This window comes from Limanda limanda, chromosome 23, assembly GCF_963576545.1.
Source record: "Limanda limanda chromosome 23, fLimLim1.1, whole genome shotgun sequence".
Classification (NCBI taxonomy): domain Eukaryota; kingdom Metazoa; phylum Chordata; class Actinopteri; order Pleuronectiformes; family Pleuronectidae; genus Limanda; species Limanda limanda.
This window is the reverse complement of record NC_083658.1, coordinates 9,887,556-9,912,859: the sequence shown is the minus strand read 5'-3', so window position 1 is coordinate 9,912,859 and position 25,304 is coordinate 9,887,556. Positions and strand designations below refer to the sequence as shown.

The 25,304-nt window shown below is 41.2% G+C and overlaps 1 protein-coding gene across 1 annotated transcript; it reads left to right on the top strand.

The window, feature by feature from the left end:
- The first annotated feature begins 1,368 nt into the window (after positions 1-1,368).
- On the top strand, positions 1,369-24,811 carry anos1a (anosmin 1a). The gene is made up of 14 exons (XM_061067250.1): positions 1,369-1,545; positions 6,388-6,435; positions 15,209-15,274; positions 15,816-16,038; positions 16,822-17,006; positions 17,627-17,756; positions 19,037-19,242; positions 20,273-20,399; positions 21,608-21,715; positions 22,392-22,480; positions 22,635-22,806; positions 22,912-23,138; positions 24,410-24,551; positions 24,752-24,811. Exons 1-14 carry the CDS (start codon positions 1,369-1,371, stop codon positions 24,802-24,804), a joined length of 1,953 nt encoding a protein of 650 aa, XP_060923233.1. The 3' UTR covers positions 24,805-24,811.
- Positions 24,812-25,304: the final 493 nt, after the last annotated feature.

Here is a 25,304-nt window from a genome sequence, read left to right as displayed (position 1 = left end):
AGCTAGCATGATTCCTTTAAGCCTTTAGTTGTTGAACTGGGTTTGTTTTCTATCTCGTTGAACATTCTTTGTTGTGCCTTCGGACTCAGACTGGTGTTCTACTGATGTATTTCGAAACTCTTCAACAGTTCCACATCGTAAGTCTTCTGGGATCTCTGTTCTGTGAGGCATGGCTCACATCCGTCGATGCTTCATGTTGTGGGTTTTATAAATCACAGTAGCTCTAACACACAGGTCTAGTCAGGTTTCATTGATCGGACTCCAGGTTTGCTGACTCCTAACAACAGTGATGGTGTTCTTTTCACAAACAAGATAATGGGATGGAGGATATACGACTTAAAATAAGAAAAAACAATTAAATAAAGACATTTTTAACACAAAACTATAGTCACATAAATAATTGTTTCATACTTCACAAATGGTAAATGGACTGTATTGATCTAGGACATTTCTAGATTTGTAGATCACTCTACCCACAAACATACTATGCTAATTCCAACAGTTTCTCTTTTTTGTTTTTCTACAACCAACATTCACTGAACAAGCAGCCGAACTAGAGCAAAAAATACAGAGAGCGACATTTGTTTTATTCCAAAACTCTGGTAAAGCCGCTAATCTCGATTTACTGGCAGTCCCTAAACCTCTCTAACTTTGCTCCGCTTCCCTTCATTAGAATAAAAGGTGGCAAAGATAATGTTCAGATGTAGTGCAATGGATTGCTTGAGGTTTTAGACTACAACTGCATGATTGCATGGTGTATATTAACTCTATAAGTGTAAAATATTTTTGTTGTTGGTGCCGTAAAAATGTATAATGAACAACTCTCACGTTAACTGATTTGTTTGGTTCACTGCTCACCACAAATATGAGCATGTTCATGTTCCTGTTGGTTTTACTGTGATGACATGATAAACAAAATATACAAACTTGTTCACAATATCATGAGATCGCTTTGAAAATCAAGATGAAAACGACCAATTAAAGGATTCGGCTTCACTTTTGAACTGAATAATAAAATTCTGCCTGTAGTGTCCAAAGGATTTAGCCCTGCACATAAACTGTACCTACAGGTCATGAAGCTGAGCAAACTATTCCATCATATTTGTCTTTGCAGTTCAATTCTGTGTGTTTCGCATCAGGTGACATATATGGCACAGGCTGTGGCTCCAGTGAACTGAGAGCTTCATGCTGGGATGCAAACCGAAGCCTCTCAGCATCCTGACCCTAACAGTGTACGCCTAGATCGTATAGCTCCTCCCTTGGCTATATAATGTCTAGTTTAGCTGGACTTCCATCAGATTACTCCCCGCTGCATTCCCTTGTTCCACAGCCCCCCCCCTTACTGCAGCCTGGACACGAAGAAGAGGGATGCCGGCCACAAGCAGCGCGTCCCTGTGGATTATTTTGCTCCTGGGCTCCTGCGTGTGTGCCAGGAAGCACGAGGCGGAGGATGAGGAGTTGTGGCCGGAGAGCATGTCCAGGGCGAGGTGTGCGTCGCGGTGCCTCAGCCTCCACAGCGTGGCCGCGCTCTCCACATCGCTCCAGGTAAGGACGCGCATGGCACCGGAGCGCGCAGAAATTACGCGCAGCAGGGTGACAGGAATTTAGTCAAATATGTATCGTCTTGATACTCATTCAATAGAAAAAATAAGGGCCACACAATAAATATCTGACTATAGTCTTTTGTAGACAAATGTCATTAGAGCTGTTTTGGAGGGCCACATTGTTTCCTATAATAAAGACAGTTTCAGTGATATTTTGTGTTTTGGATGTTGATATACCTGTTCCTTTTGTTAGCTGGAAATATCTGTTTCTGTTCATATGTGTCAAAAGTATGACCTTTGAGACAGGAAGTGACCAGCATATCGGTATTTGTTAAATTGTATTACACTTAAATGGTAATTCTGTCTACTTTCATTGTCATCAATCATCACATTTTATGTGTATAGCCCATATTCACAGATCACAATTTGCCTCATAGGCCTAGCAAGGTGCAAGATGATCTGGGAACATTTAGTCACTAGATTAGCAAACAGGAGGACACCAAGCAAGTGACTTCATGTTTACGTAACTCAAGTAAAAGTGCAGATTTTCTAGTATAACAACACAATACCTTCAAATGTCAGGAAAGGTTCATTCAGAAGTGAGTGAAATCAATAATAAGTAAAAGTCCTATATATGTTTGATACAGAAGAACAATCAGCTTCAACGTGACACAGATTTCCTTAAAAATGTGTTTTATGAAGTATGTAAACCTATTTTTAGGTATTCGAGCAACTACTACTTGACTAGAGACTCAAACAAGACATAATGATGAAGATGGAAAATAACGGGCTATGGTAAGGTATTACTGTGTAGAGCAACACATATATATCTACTATCTTTATATCCTCTTGTTATCTATCTACCCCAAACCCTGCTAATTTTTTAAGGCAATTGAAGATCTTTCCTTTTAAGATCTGTCTTTATTAGCTCACTATAGTGGAATATGGAAACCATGCAGCGCCTTGAAGGAAGAAATGCACAGCACAGTGATACAAGTGTTAATCAAAAGGAAAGCCTGTTAAAAATAAGATACAATTCTCAGTCATTACACTCTTTGGATTGTTAGAAAACTAAGGCGAAAAGTCCTATAATTAAAATAAACAGAGTCTAATGACTTGAATCAAAACTTCTCATTTCTGAGATCTGCATCCTTGGTCCTGGAAAACTTTACAAGATGCTAACAGTATTTATGTAGTGAGTCACAGCTTTAAAGAGCCAGTGAATCAAATTAGATTTTAATTCATCAGGCTTCATCTAAAAATACCTTATTGCATTATCGGAATATGTAATATTTAGGTCTATTCATAATAGGTTAATTGCACTGCTGCTGTAAAAGTCCGTATTCAAATTGATAGAGTTGACAGAAAGCCTTACATGTTTATAAATAAGACTTGTCATCTTGATTATCTTATTCATACAGATCATTTAGTAACAGTCTCTTCACACACGCACACACAGTTGCACGCACACACACACACACACACAGTTGCGCACACACACACACACACACACAGACAGGGCAGCACGGCTTCAGAGTGATGGTGACAGCATCCCTGCACACACTTAGACCAATGATAACAACACAGAATGATGGTCCAGTCCTGAAAAAAAGGAGAAATCAGGCTAAATCATGAACACCGCTGGGATTTTCTGTTGCATTATAGCTGCATGCTTTTAACCTTTTAGAGGTGTACCACTGGTTCAAACCCCAAGTTGTCAAATCTGCACCTCAGACCCAAGAGCATCTGAGATAACGCTCTTCATTCTTTGAATTCTTTGCCTAACAGTGCCCGGCATTCAGGAGAAGTGAGTCAGTGAGAGTTTTGTTCGGGCCAGATGCCAAATCGATGGCTGCTGGAGTGTGAAACACTCTCACATTGACCTCATGGATGTGGATGTGTTGGGTTGGAGGATGTCTGGGTCAGACCATAACTGGAATCATCCCTCCAACCCTCTGAGTGTTGGGACAGGCAGGGTCAGTGTAGATGTCCAATTGTCCCTCTCTGTCCACTGAAACAACAGGACAGGTTTGTTGTGGGCCTTTGCGTCTGCATTTTATTGCTTTGGTCCACTCAGACAAAATTTGGAACTGTCTTTGTGAATGTTTTCCAGATTCCGGGGGAACCCAGTGCTGGAAAAGGCCCTGAAACATACCACGGTTTATGATTATTTATTGTGTAACAGAGCTGTTGAGCTGTGTGGAGAAACCCCACATTTCCAAAGGCGCCAGAGTCCCTATCTATGCTGCACTTTCAGTTTAAAAGCACATGCTGTTTTTTTAGGTCCACACAATATCACATTTTTAATGTGGTATTCATCCCAATCCAAAACTCTCAGATGATTGTTGTGATGCCAATCAGCAATTGGTTCCTTTTCTTCAACATTTCCTGTAAACTCCGCTATTAAAGACCTTGTTAAAGTCACTTCTTATTGGCCGTCCAATATACACTCTGTGGCCACTTTAATACATGGTGTAGTAATTAGATGTGGTTGTTGGAATTAGGAATCCATTTGGATCCACTGGAGCTCTACCCACTCCGGATTTGTGTACATCTCTGTGACTATCCTTCATCCAAAGTGTACAGGTTGTTAAATGACATTGTAAAGTGTCTCCCTGCTCACCTATCCAGTATCAAAGCTGTAGTTTATGTTGCTCCATAACCAACCACTGGTAATTTTCACCTATTTCCCACAATAATAAGTTGAATTGACAGTCGACTTATCTTTTTTTTTTTTTAGCATGATTGCTGTGATTCTACTCCCAAGAATTTCAGGAGATAACATAAAAAAACGTGCGCCAATATCCACATTTGTATACGACTGTCTCCACACACTGTACACTGGTCTCCAGACGTGGATATACAAACTCATTTGTTTTCGTCAAATCTTAGTGTGACATCAGTGGAATTATTATGATTTATTTCCCTACAATTTGCATCATCATTAGCAAATTAGTCTGCAGTCAGATTGCCACACACTAACTGCCACACAGGGCACTGGGGGTATAATGAAGTCTTCTGGGCCACAGAGGGACTTGCCCATTTAATTGGTTGTCAACCAGTCTTGGCTCTTTAGATTACACAGTGAGAAGCCTTTCAGGGCAACATCCACTGGTATTCTTCACCTAATTAGGTCCATGTGGTGTGTTTGGGGATTTTTTACAATAAGGAATATAAGCCCACACACCAATTGGCACCCAAGCAGTCACAGTGTCCCGATATAATTATTATCACCGCTGAGAGCTGCCTGGTCAACTTTGTGTGAGCGGCTCCACTGGAGCATCGCCCGGTGATTTGCCGGAGTGCGGCTCGGTTCGACTTGAGTAAGTTGAGAGAGAGGAAGAGACCTTCACTCCACTAATCCCCGGGCCCCAGAGGAGACAATTTAACTCAGCTCTCCATCAATCACGCTCTATTTATTTATTGACGGAGCAAATGTCAGTGTCTGAAAGGCCACATGCTCTCGTGTCCAATCAGCAGCACCCGCAGCAGTCTGTAATGCCAGCCTCAGTGTGAGTACATGATGGAGGATGGTTCTGTGTTCCCCGTGCACATTTGAGGATCGTTTCTTTAATCTTGATGATTTGTTGTTATTGTCATCAAACCCAGAAAAGAAAACCGACAATATTTCAACCTTAAATGCAACTTATTTAGCCCAGAGCCTGAGGAATTACCTCAATATAAGACAAATTGGTTCAGTGCCAATGCCGAAATCAATGAAACTTTAGTGTTAAAATATTGTAGTAATTGAAGGTTTTTATAATGTTTTTTTTTGCATATATTCATATTTGTATATTTAAGTTAGGTATTCTGTTTATAGTTAATGTTTTATATTTCAACTTTCAATTTCGGCATTAATTTCTGCTGGGTTCTGGCTCCGTTTAGGCACCGGAACCGTTTTAATACAGGCCTTGTGTAGGTGTTATAGAGAGAGTTGTTTTCACAGAATATGATGTAGGGTGTTTTTTGGTTATTTTTTTCTTTGAGCTTTCATTAAAACAAAGCAGTGAGTTGTAGCACCGGATGATATACTCTTTCATTACCACGGATACACAAACACACACACACACACACACACACACACACACACACACACAAACATTCTGTTGCTTATTTTGACTGAATCAATTCGACATCCACGATCCTGCTGCCCCCGAACACAGTGTAACATTTCTTCCAGCAAGTATTAAGAACTGGACAAATTGTTGCTTCTGGTTGTGTGTGGGATTTGATGACATTGAATAATATAGAATAATGCCAGTGATATTCTATAATGTTCGAAAACAAATAGATTATATAGAGGATTTAAGATAGGAGGTGAGAGATGGATTTTGTATATATATATATATCATTATTCATTAATATTTTAAGGAATACACTGGTGAGTGTCCATTTCACACACAAAAAAATCCCAATGATTAGAACACAGCAGTGCTGATGAGACACTAGTTTAGTCATGCTGTAAATAATGAAATAAAATAAATGAAATCTATTGGGCCACCGTCTCATGTGACTTGATTAATGATCCTGGTTCTGCACTCACTATTTTTTCCAAGGAATGCCCTCAGGCTCGCAGCAGGAGAGCCATGAAGGACACAGAGTCTCACAAACTGTGCAGGAAAAACACTCATTTGTCTTTATACAGAAGAAGAGCACTTCTGTGAACCCTGTAGCTCTGTGCTGTTCCCTGAGTGAACTGTAATTATGTTGCCTGTCTCTGGGCCCTGACATTGGTAACCTATCATTAAGGAATAATGTATTCCTCTGCACTTAATTAACCTACAACAATGTATTTATTTGTGATTCTGTCTTTTGACTCCCTCTTTTTCATTTATCTCTTTAGAATAATGGATCCTTGGGCTGGTGTCAAAATCATAAACAGTGTGCAAAGGTAGGTAACTTGAACTGCAGCATCACTTCTGTCCAGCAGCCGTAGCACTACATGACTCGTGTTGATTGAAAGCAAAAGAGGAAGTCATGTGAGGGGGTGAAATAAGCGGAAAGTCCACCGAGGGACAAGGTCGGGGAGGATAGAGGGGTCAACAAAACATCAGACTTAAAAGCAGGGCGCCGCTCTTTGTTTCCTGTTTCCTATCAGCAGTCGATGGACAAGGTCGTTTCCTGTAGCCGGCTTTAAAGATGGTAAACATGATGGATTTGGTTTACTCAGATAAAAAGCATCACTGCCGCTTTGTTTATGCCTGACGTACAAACTACTCCAGAGTTCACAGATACCTAAGATAGAGAAGTGATGGAAACGATGGAAGGCACTCAGTAGAAGCCATGCCTCCGCCAAGGTTCAACAGTCCCCTTAAGTTCAATGAAGCTGCACCAGATTGTTAACACACATAAATGTCAGTCTCGTCAATACGCCTGATTACGGGTTCTTTCTTGAATCATATCTCTCCAAACCTGCTGACCAACAAACAAGGGGGTGCAACACAACTTCCTCGGTGGAGGTCGTAAATGCCGAAAACAAAATGTCGAACACCCCAGGCTACCCCTAGCTCTCATTTTGTAGCGCTATACACGACATTGTGTGTTCACTTTTACATACCTGTCGCATCATCTGTGCATTTATATGTGTTTCATTTGTCTGATCAGTGTAGAGACTGAAAGTTGTGTTGGACCGGTGTTTTCCAGTGTAATAAATCACTCTACCTCTATATGCAGGCACATTATGTGTGTGTAGGTGTGGGTGTTTGTGTGTGTGTGTGTGCCTTTTGCCGCAATAAATCACTGCACATGCAAACCAGTGACAGTGTGCCTTGTGTGTGTGTGTGTGTGTGCACGTACAGACCTGTATGTACTGATGCATGCTGGTGCACTGTAGTAGTTATTACCCATTTCTCGACTCCATCATTCATCGCCAGACTTGGCCCTTTTTCTCTCGGACGTGCCATACATCATCGCACTTTTCCCAGCCAATACACCAACACTCACGAAAGAGGCAGTCAATAATGGATGGGATACATTGCCTGGAAAGCACGATATAATGTTTATATCATAAAGCTTTCCCCCCGCGTTAACGTTCATGAAATTACCCTCGGATAATCATATTCCACTCTGGCTGTGCGACTACTTACCCCTGGAGTTTTTTTGATATTTAACAGCCCCCACGAGGAATATGGTCTTCTTGTTGAGCAACGCCGATATTAACACGCCTTAGCAGCCTCTCACTTTTGTAACCATGCGATCCCAGTGATGGGTAATTGTGGTGACATATCAGTGCATTAGACGTCTCCCCAGCTGCATTATTAAGAGCGTGTAAAGAGGAGATACGCCGGGCCGCTAATGAGCGATCACAGGGAGGAGAACCTTTTCATGGCAGCGTGAATTAGTTCATGGTACCAGGAGTGGCTTCATCCTATCACAGGCTGAGGACAGCAGTGTCTTTATCAGTTCATGGACTTGCTGTTTCATATGAGGCAGAGGGATATTAACATCATACTAGTGGTTCATGTGCTTACATAGTTAAAATAGAACAAGATCAGAGTAGCTACGTGTATCTACTCATACCACAAAAGGCTGTGTCTGTCTGTCTCATTGTGGAATGTATATCTTGAAACACGTTCATCTTATCAACGTCTTACTTAGTACAGCAGTTATAGTCCTCAGTAGCAAGTTGTCTTCAAAGTAAAAGCACAACGTACATTTTGTTGTTGTGATGCTTCACATCGAGCTGAACTACCCAGGAAAGGTTGTAAATTACACCAGAGAAGTAAATCATTCAAAAGTTTCTATAAACCACACACGTGAATAGTAAAACAGCCAATTCAGTTTCATTTGATGAAAAACCTTTACAAAAAAAATAATCTTCATTCTAGATAAACCAGGTAGGATGAGCACACAGTTTTCATACTTCACTCTTCACCATAGACTCTTTATACAACAGCTATGCAATGTAAATGGGGATGATAATTCTCAAGTAGCATTACCACAGGTCAAGCAAACAGCCAAATTTAAAACAGGCAGGTTTAGAATGGGCTCTGAACAAGTTAAGTAAAAGGAACAGATCATATGTGTATTTGATGGAACTGATAAAATAGACGAATGGATAGATAGATAGATAGATAGACAGACGGACGGACGGACGGACGGACGGACGGACGGACGGACGGACGGACAGACAGACAGACAGACAGACAGACAGACAGACAGACAGACAGACAGACAGACAGACAGACAGACAGACAGACAGACAGACAGACAGACAGACAGACAGACAGACAGACAGACAGACAGACAGACAGACAGACAGACAGACAGACAGACAGACAGACAGATAGATAGAAGCATCCTTAAACTTACTTCCTGATTTCTAACTGCACTTTTTAGGAGCTTTGGGTTTGACGCTCCCCCTTCAAATTACACTCCTGTTTAACCATGGCTAAAATGAAATGAAAGGCTCTTATGTTGTGATGTGAAGTCAATTCACTTCTCTTAAATGTATTTACTGCAGAGTAAAAATGTGCCGGGGCTGACAGGTGCTCTCTGAAGTATTGCGACTCAGTTGCAGTGTTTTCATCGTGTCTGTGGCGACTTGATCAAAGGTCGTTTTTTTGGGGGGTTTTGTGGAAGTTGCAGCTCGACTACGTCAGCCGTGCGAGTTGCTTTGTTCGGAGGCATTGTTTGTTTTGAGACGTGACAGCTGATCATTGGGGTTTTGATTCTCATGATCGTCTGGATGCTGCGGAAGTAAAAACGACTTTGCTTGTATTAACGGTCCTTTCACCTCAATCACTGTTATTTGCATGCTTAAATTGGCAAACCTTAAATTTGAAGGGGTTTGTGGATGGTGTTGTGGGTCAGTGTTAGCAACACAAGTGCAGCAAAGTAACAACTAGCTAATGTTTCAGGCAGCATATTGGGGAAATGTGTGCTTTAATGTATGCTTATGAATTTACATTTATTTTCTTCTATTAAAAGAAGTGGTTCGGACATAAACACAGGTTGTTTATGTTGTATGTGTTATTCATGACAAACCTATAGCATCAACTAAGTTTTGGATAAATCAGCAGGAATTAGGAGGCTTAATGGAGGCGTATGTTTTAGTTTTTTATGTTCATGCTCAAGAATCTCGTCCTTCCAAGTTGACATCTTTGTCAGCATCTTCTATGTGTTTTTTTTTTCCAGTTTTGCATCTTTCGCGTGTTAGAAATGTCATCAATGATTTGCTCACGGGGGAATCCTGTGTTTTCCCATGGGCTCACTCGGACATTATAGAGATCTTTTACTTGAGGGTTGGCAGGAGAGACTTTCTCATTCACAGCCCCTCCAGATCATTTCAGGAGATTAACCAAAGTTCACTGCATGTCTTGAGGCATCTTTATTGTAGACGTCTTTTGTTGCTTCCAAATTACTAATATACAAAAAGAAATTCAGGGAGACTTTGCCTGAGGTTAAAATTTTGGATTTTGGTCGCAGTTGTACAGACATTAATGTACGATATAAAGTCCAGTTATTACTGAATAGATCGATAGATCTAAATTTAGTTTTGGAAATATTCCTGGGGCCTTTATTTGGATTAGAAAATCACTAATGTGGCAGCCCCAGTGTTGATATGTCCCTCTCCAGCTCCACAGCTCCGAGAGGCCTGATGAGAAGTGTGTTGAGGCTTGTTGCTGTGAGACAGCCCATCACTTTGGCTCATGACCGTTTGGCCCCATGTCTTCCTCATGGACCCTGGTGGTAATGAGTGCTTGTTAATCCTTCTGTCACTATCTCCTCCAGGCAGACAGCCATTTGCAAGTGCCAGTGTTGATTAGCAACCCACTCCCACACAGTGCACTTCAATTGAGCCCTTGAAAAGGACTTAAGATGGAACTACTGTAGCATCAGGGCTGTGAATAGACATTTTGTGTTTGCACTGACATGGGCCTTTTAGCTCGCAACCTAGACAGTTGGCATTGACCGTGGTGCAAAGACCTTCTTTCAGTAGCACTCAGCGGTCATTAGTGGACTTCAATAGTCCCTACGGCCTTGTTGTGATGTTTGACTCAGAGCCAGACATCCTTTTCTTCCTCTCCTCCTCGCCTCAAAGTCACACTTTCAATCCGAAAAAAAAAATACTTGCAAAATAATTTGCCCGTGGTTCCTTCCTTGGCCTTGTCTGTGGATGTTTAAAGGTCTGGAGCACTTTCAAAGACAATGCAAGTTGTTGAAACAGGAAGCAAGAGACAAACATGGGGCCTATTTCCTCTCTGAGGGGTTTGTCTGGGCAGTGAATCAAACAGAGCACCACAAGAACAGCATTTTGCACGGTCAGCAGAGAAGTTGTTCGCCCCATTATCTCTGGTTGGTCATGGAGGAGTGGTGCACGACTGCTGCCAAAACGCACACACAAACAAATCAGGCGGGCACATACACACACACACGTACAAAGGGAGAGCTCTGCGCGGCAGCCAAATAAACACAAGTCATGTTCTGTGACCTAAAAGATCAGCTTGGATCCCGAAACCAATTTCAATTTGAAGACAAAATAAAAATCTCTTGTCTTCCTATAAATGGAAACTGAGGTGTTTCTTCTCAGATCTCTCAAACACATCACAAAGTTCGCCGCAGTCAGCTGTATTTGTGGTAGAGTGGAAGGCAATGCTTGATTTAAGCTTGAAATGGGGCGTAAAGCGGACGCAGTGGTCCAATGGGAATGGCACGAGAGAGGGAGCGTCAGTTCGGATTAGTTGACAAGTCCTCCGTTGGAGACAGGGCAGAGGAGATGGGAGATGGCAGGCCTGGCACAGGGATATCAGACATGCTTCAGCACATTCTTCATTGCACAGCAGCAATAGCTGTACTGCACTGTGTCAATTTGGCAGCAACTTTTGTTTTTCCCCTCTTCGCTCTTACCTTGTAGTGGTCCTGTACACACCATTGGTCTGAGGCTCTGTAGTAACCAGAAAAGGCAAGTGCAGTAAAACACTAAAACCCAGGACAATAATAATTACTAATTATAATAGAAATTGCACATACTGTATGTATTCAAATATTGTTGGTCAACGTGAGGTGATGTCAAACTTAAAAAGTTGGATTCATGCAGAAACTACACCTTTCCCAGGTTTCTGCTGCTACACACATTTTTCCTCTGGTACCCCCAGTAGCTTGTGATTTCTATAGAGCTGCTGTTCAAACGATGGTATTTGGATTCTATAACACCATCCAGACCTGGGAAAAAGTTTTATAATCACTATAATCTTTTTTAATTTTAGACTCATAATGCATTGCCTTGGCTCTTTCTTAAAACCACCAGAAACCATATCTGTTTTAAGCGGCAAGTAGGCCATACATGGTGATGTCAGAATAAAGTGAAATAAAGCACTGTTATAATAATGTTATGCTATGTAATGATGCAGTTAAGCAGAGAAAAAGTTACAATGAAATGAATCAAAGCAGAAGCATTAGTCTCTTTGTTTTGAAGCACTTACTCAGATCATGTTAATGAAGTTACTTTGAACAATGTTTCCCTTAATCATCAAATTTCACCTGGTAGATACCTTTTTAGCGTTCATTTATTTGTACACTTTATCCCATTAACTAACTTAGCTATATATCACCATTTGCCTTAAAGCTCATCGAAAGGTACAGCTCATAGATGCACTGTATGAATGTGTGTGTGAATTGGTGAGTGGCAAAAAACTGTAGTGTAAAGCTCTGAGTGGACATCAGGACTAGAAAGACTCTAAATAAATACAAACCATCTTCTACTTATTTTGAAGGGGATTCAACATTCTGACCTGGAAATGACCTGGAGTTACATAATCCTTATAAGAAACATTTCTCTGCTTTTACTGTTGGCAGATTTCCATTGCTCCTGTGCAGTGATGAGTCATAAGTGCACATTGACTTATGTTACATGTAACATTACCATTATAGTATAGTGATATAACCATTATATCGCATTAGATGTATTTATCTGGCAGAAGCTATCATCCATAGAACAACTGAGAAGCAACACTGGATCTGTTTCTATATCTAATACTGTCACAGCAGGGATGATGCACATTGACATGATTACAGCTCCAATGTTCCCATGTTAGTAAATGTCCATGCTATAGTTGACTAAATAGGAAACTACAGATGCGGGAAAAAATGTAATATAAAAATATTGGTTATGCTTCAGTGCAATGCCTGTTATATTCCTCATGTCAGAGTCGGTTGAGGGTAACTGAATCGTGATTTTAATTAAACGATAATCACAGTGAGCTATTAAATAAAATATTCTTTCTATCAGCCCTATTCATTTTTATTATATCAATTAATGCAAAATAATGGCGCGGGCTTACAGAGTTAATGGAGTCTTGTCACATCGTTTTATGACGATTGAACATACATGTGGGATTTTCCATATGAATACTTTAATGCTCCACTGATTGGGCTCATGAAGGACTTTGGGGGGGGGGGGGTTGTGGTTTATGAAGCAGGGAGATGCAGAGCTCTCAAACTGGCAACGTTAGCGGCCTGAGGCTAACTCATTAGGATCTTCGGTAGCTTGTGTGGAACAGCAGCCATATTTACAGGACGGCCTTTTTCCTACCAGTTTATTCATAGTTTCCGACAACTATTATATCTACCACACACACATAAAACACTGCACAGTAGCATAAATGTAGCCACAGAATATAATCTCTCCAGTGTTGGAAAACCTCCAGAGAGATGGTGCCCAGAAAATGCCCTGACTGGATCCTTTCAATTTGAAAGGAGCAGAGGCTCTACTCCTTGCTCTCTCCTTACAATATAAAATTGAGCCCATCCACTTTAGGGGGCAAATCCATTTTGGCCTGCTGGTATTCGTGCTCTCGTTCTTTCAATTTCAATTCAATGCTCAAAGCTGACGGCCACAGGTGAGTGTTGTAATGCAGTTCAACTGGTAAATTCGAAAGCTTTGTTTTCTGCCTCGTTTCCCTCTTCACCACAACAGTCCAGTGCGATGTCCACATGAGCTGACACTGCAGCAAACTGCCTGTCAGTCTGACACTCACTCAAAACATAAAAGACCCCAAGATATTTAAACTCCTGCACACGAGGCAGAAACTTGCCCTCAACCCGAAAGGAGCTATCCAACGGACTCCATGCTAATTCGGTCTGCTTGCTACACAGCCCCACTCCATGGGACTACTTTTCTAGAATGAGGCTTTTTTATGATAAGAGTAAAAATAATTTGACCCATCATATTTCCAAGTTAACACAATATGCATACACTGAGGATTCCTAGGAGATCATAATAGTTGACCATAGTCGAGACCTATTGTCTTTCTCTAAAGGGCGGTATCTTCCCTGCAGACCTCAGTAAACAAAAGTTTGTTCAGAGTTTGGGGTGCATCTCCAACTTTCAGACATCTTGGCATGTCCTTGTGATGCTGCTGTACATCCCTCTCCCCACCCCCCTACTGTTTCTCACCACAGCATGAAATTACAATCAGTGTACACTCGTTCTCCTCTGCTGCCTCTGCTTACGGTATAGAGGGCAATGCTGTCAACTGTTGGCTGGCTTGAGAACAGCCTGAGAATGCAGGACAACATTTTTCAGCCGTTGCTTACGTTTAAGTGTCTATGCTTAAACTGTGACTCCAGCTCGATTACATTTATTAGCGTATTGACGAGATAGAAGAGCGAAATTATTCAATACAAAATATTACTTGTTGAATCCTACCATTGCTTAAACAGCCTATGTGTTTTTATAACCTGGAATACTATCATCGATTTTCTTTAAGGATAAGCCTAATTCTTAGACCTGAGTTCATGTTAGGCTTTAGATGACTTTGAGGACAAGGTCACACCCTTGGCAATATTTCTAAGATTTTGATGATTTACTTAAAAGAACATACATTCAAGCCACATACACAACAGCTGGAAATAGTACACTTTAATATATTGAATGAAGGAGGAAGGAAGGAAGGATGGATGGAAGAAAGAAAGAAAGGAAATAAGGAAGGATGGAAATAAGGAAACACGGAAGGTCATATGAGGAAAGAAAGAAAGGAATGAAGAGAAAAAGAACAGATGTATAAGAAAGGAAGCAAACAGGGAAAATAAGGAAACAGGGAAGGAAATAAGAAAGGAAGTAAATAAAGAAGTAAATAAGGAAGGAAGTAAGGAGGGAACGAAAAAAGAATGGAAGGAAGGACATAAAGAAACAAGCAAGTCACGAAATAGGGAAGCAAATTAGGGAAGGAAGGAAGTATATAGGGAAGGAAAGGAAGGAAAAAGGGAGTCAAGTAAGGAACTATGAGGACAGAAGGAAAGGTGGAAGGAAGAAGACCATATGCTCAGAAATGATCAAACTAGCTCTATTCTACCACTGTCTATATTTGTTGTTGTTGATTTAAAAATATATCTCAAAAGCAAGCTGTCATCTGAAGATGGAAGGAACAGGTTAAGCTTTTCCTCGGTCCGACCTGCTCTGGTCAGTGCTTCAAGCTTTAGAAACAAAACTCTCAGTCTGAGTGATTTCCTTTAGCATGTCGGAGGAGTTATTGTTACCTGAAATAAAGATGTTAGATGGATTAAATTCTCTTTTAACGCAGTTCATTCAAATATAAGTGAAAGCTGGCTGCCAGGGAAATGTTTTGCCTTTGATCAACTAGAAAGTTAGATTCACCTCCAAATCTCCTTATTCAAATGTGATTGTAGCTCATATTAACACTTGTCACTTGTCACTTCCTCAGTGCCTGGAGCCCTGCAAAGATACCTGGGAGATGAAGAGGAAGAGCAATTGCAGAGAGCTGTGCGAGGTACAATGCAACACACACAGTCACACACTATGCTGTTGTGTTCATGGACTGAAAAACAGCCTCGGGTCATTATGTGGAACTATTGATTTCATATAAAATCTATTAAGCATGAGCTTGTTTTGGGAAAAGTAGAGCTGGGACAGCAGGCTACAGACGATAGGGGTCTTATGCAAACACCTCAATGATTGCATCCAGATTGAACTCAGAATGTTTGTGTTTGTGTCTTGTCAAATGATATTGTCATTAAATAATCTTTTAAACTTAATCAGAAATCTTTTTAAATATTATTTCAATCAGATTTACATATTTTTCATATTATTTCAACTCATGCATGGATGTTGTATTATAGACTCACTCTGACCAGGACTTTTTAAACATTCAAACCGTCAGAAATGTTCTCTTTTCTCATGTCAATAAGAAAAAAGTATATTCATGTGTCTTCTCCTCAATCCTTCTCATTGAATACATATGAATGCATAATCCAGGATGCAAAAAGTTGGCCACATTAACATTAGAAACTGTCTCCCTCCAATCTAACTAGCGGGTGTTTCCCAAGAAGCACTGGGAGTGCGTGACCAGCTGTGAGTTCCTGCAGTCAGTGCTGGGGACAAAGCAGGGCAGCTGTCCACCTCCGGAGAGAGCCAGTGGCTTTGCGGCGGCCTGCGTGGAGAGCTGTGATCACGACCGGGAGTGCTCGGCTCAGAAGAAATGCTGCTCCAACGATTGCGGCCACACCTGCCAGTCCCCCAAAGACCTCTACAAGGGTTAGTAGAGACAGAGGATCTAACAGAGACATATTTATTTAGAATGCCATCGATCTGGTGAGCCGAATCTCGTATTTGCACGGTAGCAGGTCAGTGATAAAAGCCAGTGACGGTTTTTATTTTTAAAAAATATGTTCATTTTTCAACGTTTTTGTTTTTGATGAAGCTGCATTAGAATTACCGTGAAATTTGAACTGTCGGAAACTTCTTGTCAACCCTAATAAGATGTCATCCCAAGTTCTCCTCGGGGCCCGTACCCAGATCAATGATGTAATTCCCAATTCGCCTGCTAACAAACAGTGCGAGTCAGGTGGAGCTCGCCCTACTTAGGTCCCATTGTCGGAAGAGGGATCAAAGAGAGCCGGGGCTAAACAGACAATGCGAGTTTGCAGCAGCTTCGCGCCTCGGTGATGGTGACACATGGCAGGCGGAGAAAGATGTGGGTATAGTGGGGTTTGCCTTTTCACACTGTGGCACTGTGGAAAGCTGTAAATCCGCACACAACCCAGGGGATATCGACTAAGCTGACTGGGAGCAAGATATCCTATGTGTTGGGACATACCTAAGATGTGCAGAATTACAGTGGATAGGGTTACATGGGGAAAAAGACTGCAGGAAAAAGACTTGTCTATATCAAATATATTGCTTTGCTGACTCAGCAGGTTGATTTGGGCCATTTATCAAACATTAACCTGATCCTGGGGTGTGTTGACCATGTTGACCTACGACCCCCCAATCCCACACATCATCCCAAGCCCCCATTGTGTATGGTTTATTCCGCAGGTGCTCCTCTGAAGCCAAGGAAAGAGCTGGGCTTCGAGGAACTCTCCGACGGTCAGCTGGTGGTGCGCTGGTCGTCCCGTTTCAACATCTCAGCCGAGCCGGTGGTCTACATCCTGCAGAGGAGGTGGAACTTTGGCATCCAGCCCAGCGAGGACACTGCCACCCCCTGGCAGGGAGCGGCCCAGGTTAGTTCACTCAACCCAATAAATGTCATTTTATCAGATGTGAAAATATAAAGGGTGTAAGTCCTGTTGTATGACCATCGGGTTTGGTCCTATATGTATTTACCTTGGATGTTGTCTGCTGGCGGCACTCTACCTTGTAATTGTGCTTCTAGGTTTGATGGCAGTGAGCCTCTAAAGCTTTTGCTGTAAAGGAATGTTTTGATTGAGGGTAAAAGGTAATGATGCTGCACTGATGAAGCGTGGTGATCTCACTCGCCTGTGAACGGAATCACACACAACATCAAACCCTTAATGTCCTCTCTAGACCTCACTGTCCCACCAGTCTCATGCCCAGCACTGGAATACCTTTTGAACGTGAAGATTTTGATCTTAAAGTGCTTGACTCACCAAGCACTTTATCAGGAGCACCATACAAACACTGTTTTGGAAAGCTCACAGATGCTTATCTTGTTGGTTTAACTGTTGTGAATCTTCTTCTCATCCCTGCCAATTTTTTGTTGATTGTATTTGTTTTGAACTGATGTTTTTTAGCTTTTAGTTTTTTTATAAATGCTATGTCTTGTGCTGCTGCATCTTTTCTTTTAACCGCCTCCTTCTGATCCCCCCCCCCCCTCCCATAGACCACAGAGCAGGGGGTGAGGCTATCCGACACCCGGCCTGGACGCTGGTACCAGTTCAGAGTGGCAGCCGTCAACACCCACGGGACCAGAGGTTTCACCACACCCAGCAGGCACATCCACTCTAGCAGAGGTCAGACATGTGTGTGTGTGTGTGTGTGTGTGTGTGTGTGTGTGTGTGTGTGTGTGATGTGATTAAAGAGGACATTATAAACAAAAGAAGACATCCATAAGTGGAAATAAGTAAATTATTGAAAGCTTTTAATGTCTGCATAAGGTAATTCAGAGACTAAATCAAAGAGACAGGTCTTCAAATGGATTTTAAAAGATATGAATCAGGAGTGTTTAGTGGTTTTAGACTGGTGGTGTTAAGAGATATTTAATTTTTTTACATTTACACTCCACTCTACCGCCTTCCACCCAAACCCCAAGAGTTATCCATTTAAACATTTTAAACTACTGCTGAGCCCTGATTTTTGCTTTTCTAAATACATAAAGGGCAAATCAAGTCAGTAATATTGGCGATAGTGTATTTGATTCTGTAACCGGGCAGCTCCTCTGTGCCCAGAGCAGCAGGGGGTAACTTTAATGAGATAAGAGGAGAGGGCATCTGAGAACTGCCTGGCAGGGAGAGGGCTGATGGAGCTGGAAGAGTTCCTTACCAGACTGGGTGTATAGGAGTAAACCATTATGGACCAGTGATCAGAAAAACTATAACTGTTTATCTGGACTTTGAGGACCTGAGGAGGATCATGGATGTTTATGACTAACTGGGTATGGGGGCGGGGCTTAACAGCAACTCTGGGCCCATAGTTGAACATGTCTTCATCTACGTTCTCTTTATTTTTACTTCCTGCTTAGCAATTAAAAGTAAAAACACAACACAACAACTTTAGATTTTTAACATTGGTCTGAAGATTGGCAGACCTCTGTGATAGCCGACATGCAATTTATGAAAAAATAGCACCAGTTAAGTAAATCTTTTAAATATATACAGTATAATATATTGAAATGATACAAAAGCCACTCAGTTTTGTTTTGTGAAAACCTTTTCAGTGCAATAAACCAGGTAGGATGATTGCAATGAGTGTGTATGAAAAGCTCTGCACACAGTGAGGACCAATCAGCTACCTGCGCTGATCGATCCTCTGTGGTGCAGGTGAGGCTGCTCTCCCAGCCCCCCCACCTCCACCAGAACTGAACTCATAATACACATTATTGCCATGTAAAGAACAAGCACAATACAATACATTTGAAATGAAGGACTGCTCTAGAGGGAGAACCAAATGAAACCGAGTTTTAGAAAGATTAATTAATTAAATTGAATTTGATGAATAGATAAAGTTTAGTAGCAGAGTAATGGTGTCTTGGGTTGTGCATGTTTGTCATACAACCATAACTCTGACCCCTCAGACCCCCCCAGTCCTCCTGCTCCTTCTGAGCTGAGAGTGGCCAACATGAGCTTCGGCCCTGGCAGGGCGGTGTCGGCCAGGCTCCAGTGGAGCACGCCTGCCGACCTGGACGTCCCCGTCCACCACTACAAGGTCAGCTGGAGCTGGACTGCAGTGGGACAGTCCTCCGCTTCGTCCCTGACCAAGAGGAGGAAGACAGTCAGAGGGGTGAGGACAGAAATGTACAGAGGATGCTTGTTACTGCTTTGTCTTTTAACAGCTTGTGAAGGACAGGCCCTATAGATTAAGCTACACATGAACTTCTGCTAAAAATATACTATATAACTTCTCAAAAAGGGTGTGGCAATATTTAATTCAATTGTATTTGTACAGTGCCACAGGATAATATATATATTATCGCAAAGCACTTGGAATGTTGAATATGAGCAAATATTATATCAAGATTAAAAATCATAATTGTGATTTTTTTTTAGTGTAAAGACAGATTTTTGCTGACAGATAATGACAAACACTATGATCAGAAAAATATTTCACCAACATGAAGTAGATCAATTATTATCTTAACTGTGTGTAAGCATTATATACATATATATTGGACTTTGGTTGAAATGCTATTGATGAAAAGTAGGGGACTTAAAAGCAAATAAATGTTTGCTCTTCTAACCTTTTTTATTTCATATTACTTTCTGTTCATTTGAGTTTTAGTTGACTTCTGACAAAACGAATGACTTAATAAATAGAGCCAACTTAAATCAGTCTCCTGACTGATTTCATCTGTGGTGGAAAATTACAAAAACAAGTCAAAGCCACAAGACTGAACAGAGAAACTTTGCGGGATATGTCCACAACAGTGTGTGTCCCATGAAGCACTGGAAGGAGAAACAAGAAGATCCTTGTTTGATCTGAACCTTCAGACGTTTCAGTTTAGTCTGAAACCAAAATAGCTGGTGTGAAATGAGCCGTGAATCAAAATGTAGTCCGTCCACGGTTTGTTTCATGCGTGAAAACACTTTTATGCATAGTTTGGACGCATGGCAGGAAGTTGTGAAAGCATTAAACAATAAGCAGAATGGGACCAAGAAGCGCAGGAGGCTCGACGGATTGCTTAAAGACTTCACCTCTGAGGATGTAATGTTTGAAGTGATGTCAAGAGCTGTGGCTGAAAATTCTGCGTGTGGAAAACCTCCAAGAAATATAAAATGTAATTGAACTTATGTCTGTGCGTGTGTGTGAGCAGAGCCAAGTGGAGCTGGACAGCATGCGCTCTAACAGGAGCTACAGGGTGGAGGTCCAGGCTGTGTCCTACTGGGGACAGACTCAACTCAAAGGACCCCGAGCTGTCCTGAACTTCAACACACAGCGCAGTGAGGAGACTTTCACGTTTTGATCGTACAGCTTGATATCTTTGACACGACGTACAAGAAAAGAAAATGTCTTCTTATCTCATGCAAGACAGCTTGGTTAAAATAGTTTCTTAAAAAACAGCAGCCCTCCTGCTCAAAATGTTTCCTCCTAAATGCATTTCTATGATCTTTTGATTTTTTTCTCATACGTATATGGGAATAGTTTTAAGAAAAAACACCTTTGGGGGTTAAAGACTGATTTTTCTGACTTCAAAGTTTACTTCTTTGATCCTTCATATTTCAAAGCTTCGCCACATAGACATATTCTCATCATTCAGCCCTTCCAACTTATCAGAGCGATGGAGCGGAATAATCTTTCAACTTTAATTCAAAATGTCATGGTGCCTTTCAAAATGACAGGCTGACATTATGAAGAAGGAGAAGAAGAAAAAAAAGAAAAGACATGTTTTTAACAACTATGGACATGAATGTTTTCAGGCTGATGCATCATTGTAAAATGGCGGAAATGATTTGTTATTGCCCACTTCTTGCTTAGTAGAAGTGTTGATCAGCCCTGCTCAAGATAAAGAGTAAAAAAAGCAAGGTCATATATTGAAAATTAATAGGGAGCATTCGGGCCATGTTGAATAAAAAAAGTCTGAGATCTTAATTATATAGTCATTATATTACAAAGTCGAAATATTATGAAAAACAAATCAGAATTTCACAAGAATGAACATGTGATTTTACCAGAAAAAAAAATTGGCAATAAGCAGCCTGTATAATCAATCTCGTTGTGAAACTATGAAACTAAGAATAACTTCATGCAATACTCCATGTTCCTCATTTTAACATAAACCACAGGATGACATTCTCATGGCCTAAAATAGTGACTTTTATTTTGCAAAATTACAACTTTTATCTGGTCATATTTAGATTTTATTCTTAAAATCTAAAATGTTTCCGTCAACATAGCCCTAATACTCAGTTGTGGTAACCTCTACATAACATATTGCCAGTTAAAAAGCTAAGTTGGTTTGTGAGGGATGACTTGGTGTTTGATTGACATTACCAGGGTATAGTACAAAATATCTCTCTCTCCCTCTCACACACACACAGACACACACATCTGGATTTACACAGTATGCCGTAGAAATCTGGACACAACCTCACCAAGCATTTCGAGTTTCAGAAACATGTCGGCTGATTGTATTTTGTCTTTCTTGAAGCCACAACCTCCGCCCCGAGCAAGCCCACAGGAGACATTCTGGATGTGGGGACGCCGTTCTACCAGGACGGACAGCTCCGGGTTCACGTTTACTGGCAGAGCAGCCCTGGTATGTATGTGCACAGAAAAACTAAATTGTAGCTCTGATATGGTTATGATAATGTTATGTTATGTTCAGGGCAGAAGCACCACAGATTCCTAATTTGACCAACAAGTGAAGGCAAAAGAGCACAAAAGATTTTTGGGTGGTTTATTTATAAAAATGTTTTTCCATCCATCCACTATCTATTTCGCGTGTCCTTTGAGGGTGCCCTAGGTGTCAGTGGACTGGTCATCAGTGTATAGCCTGGTCAGCATACAGAGACGTACAACCATTAAAACCAATGGTCAATTTGCAATACAATGTATTTGTAGAGGCCATATTCAGGAATCACAATTTGTCTTAATTTGTCTAAATAACTAGACTATAAGAGCCACATGTCCCAGGATGTACGGAAATGCAATAGATGCAACAGTGTAACTGAACAGTATATTTACAGCATTGATTAGAAGATACAGTTTGTAGATAATCAATATCTGTGTTGAGTGCATAGATAAGTAAAGTCAAGGACATATTTAGCATAAAGAAATAATATACTTGTTTTCTAGTATTAGTTTGAGGGTGTATGGAAATTAATCAATTGTTGTTGACTTCTTTTTGACTCTGGTTAAGATGGGATTTTCCTCCTTTACATACCTGCTGCCTTAGACCTTTTGTCACAGGAAGGTTTTTTTTTTGTGACTAGATCCTTCAGTTGAGTTCTACAGAATCCAGTGGGCACCAGAGTATTGTGGACACAACCAGACCAGACCCATGGAGAAGACCAGCTCACAGGTAACATAGCAAGATTGGCCCCTATGCACATGAAGGTCTAGAAAATGATGAGCATATGATGCAAATTGTCGTATGACAGTGGTCAAACTCTGTAATTTGGGGTCTGGCATTTTGGGGACCAGCCATGATGATGTTCTGTCTTTGTCTGCTCCAGGACAACTTTGTCAGCCTGCAGGGTTTGCTCTTCGCCTGCAAGTATAAAGTCCTCCTGCAGCCGATCAGCAAGAAGAGTCGCCCTCTGGCAGAAAGCATCAGCTTCTTCACTCCTTCCTGTGCCACCGTTCAGGCCAAGAGTCCGAGTCCCATCTCCTGCCCCGGAGAAACACGTGAGACAATTGGAAACTTTGATTTTGAAGATACTGTACATGTAGTTTGGGTTTTACCTTGCTCACCATTTAACCCCCGGGGCTGTGCTTTTTTTTTCCCTCCAGCAGCGTCCCCTCAGAAGGTCCTGCTGAAGGCAACCAACCTGACAGCATCCTTTGAGGTCCGGGTAGGCAACGTGACAGCCATCTTCAGCTGGGATTTGTTAAGGGTCCTGTCCCACCAGCAGCTGACTGGTTACCAGGTGACCTGGACGGAGCTCATCCCCACTAACCTCCACAGCAACAACAAGCTGCCTCACAGCCTCATCTCCCAGTCCCAGATCCTACCCCCGGTCAGTACCGCTGTAAACTCTATATTTGGAATTTCATGTTCAGTAAAAGAAAGGAGGATTCCAACCTGTGGTATTAAGTTCCACTGTTCTGATCATCATGTGTTGCCGTCCCTGTCGTGAGTCTCGTGAGATTTATACTTATGTGGGATGCTGTGTGGTTGTTAGCCGGATTGTGCAACTGTTCAACTCTTCAACAGCTACCATTCAGGACAATGAAGTCGTGGCATTTGATTTTTTCTTGGAACCTGAGAGTTTCAGCAAACAGAAAGGTTTATAGCAACATTATATTTCTCAATTTTTTCCAAGGATGTTTTCTAGAAAGAATTCTTTAGACGTGTACAAATGACACAATCTCTATTTTGGTACGTTCCCTTATAATGAGAACCAAAAGACACAGTAGTCATCATTTTTAAGAGCCGCACGGTACAGGTTTATCAGTTTAGATTACACCTAAGGGATATTTCAATATATTTACATTTGACTTCTGTTAAAGGCCAGAATCATACTCATTGCTTTATTTTGACATTTTATTTGATTTTCGACTCAATGCTTCAAAATATTTACAGACAGTTGGATCATCAAATATAAGATGAATAAATAAACCCCAACAGACGCAATTCAAATACATTTTTCAGACTTTATTTTTGGTTATATTCAGAATCATTGCAAGGGGTGCACTGGGGGAGCTTGTTTAAAAAATGATGTGTGATTTTCACTTTCATGTAATCCACTGTTCTTGAACAGCAGGCACTATTATGCAAAATGATTTCAACTGGAAAAACATTGCAAATATGAATATAAATACAAATGACTACTGGGGCAAATTGCAACAGCCCTATTAAAAAGACAAAATTTAATTTAATGTCACATGAAAATCCATTTAATAGAAAACGGAAAATGAAAAAAACAAATTAATCAAGCAGCTACACTGAAACTGAAAATGATCCCTTTCAGGTTTTTCAATTTCACATCCATTTCAGAATTGTCATCTAATGACATCTATTTGTCATTCTGGTATCAAGTTTCATTTGTGTTTGTTTCTTTCCATTCAAGCATGAATTAATGACGAGAATGGGACTAAAAGAGACCTCTTTTCATTTCCTCTTTTTATTTGATTTCTTTGATTTCTAATGCAGGTTTAGTTTTGTATTTTCCCTGTGGACAAATCGCAGTGTCCACTGGGCTGGCAAATGCTTGAAATCCCGTTTAATCTTCAGCTTCCTTACGATTCTTCTTCCTCCTCCTCTTCCTTCTTTTCTCCTCACATTCAGGACGGTAACGTTCTGGTGGTGTCAGACCTACACCCTGCCAGTCTCTACAGGCTGGAGGTGCGCGCCATCACAGGAGAGGGTGAAGGTCCTGCAACCAACCGGACCTTTCAGACTCCTGGATACCAGAACCCGACGAAGCACAGTAAGAGACACGAAAACAACAAAACCTGCCAATGAATTGAATGGTCACTTGGATTATTTATATAGATTGATTGCTCTGGACTTCTTTTACAAGGCAAGACACAATGATAAGGATTTAAATGCCACCATCAAAGTCTATCACTTTAATTTTTGAAGCAAAACTGACAACTAACCTCATGTCTCTTGTCTGCCATCATTCAGGATCCAGGCTGAGGAAGCATCCCCACAAACTGCCAATCATAGAGAGGCACTAAGTCCAGACAGCCAATCAGCCTGCATGAACTGAGTCTCCCAACATTAGGATGATTAGAAAAATCCACAGAGCGGCGATCACTGAAGACAAGTGCAGCATCCCGACTGGCAGCAGTTTGAATCCCTCCCCTCGGTGTCTTAAAGTGGACTGGACCAGTAACAATCCTTTGCCAGTCCCCACCCATGGTCTTATTACAGAGGGATCCCAGTTAGTGTGATATCCTGATTAATAAATCCCAATGCATCACTCTGAAACAGCTGTAACATTTCCTGCCACTTGTTAGAGAAGCTGTATTTCCCATTGCCTCCCGTCTGAGAGATGAATCTCAGCACTTGTTTGTGAAATTTAAGTGATATTATTATGAACATCATTATAGCATGTGGATTCAGTAGCCATAGATTTCTATTCACTGTAGGACTGGGTATGGTTCGACCATTTTCTAATATCTGGTATCAGCTTATCCGTTTAAAGACAACTCGTCTGTTTTTGCTGTTTCTCTCT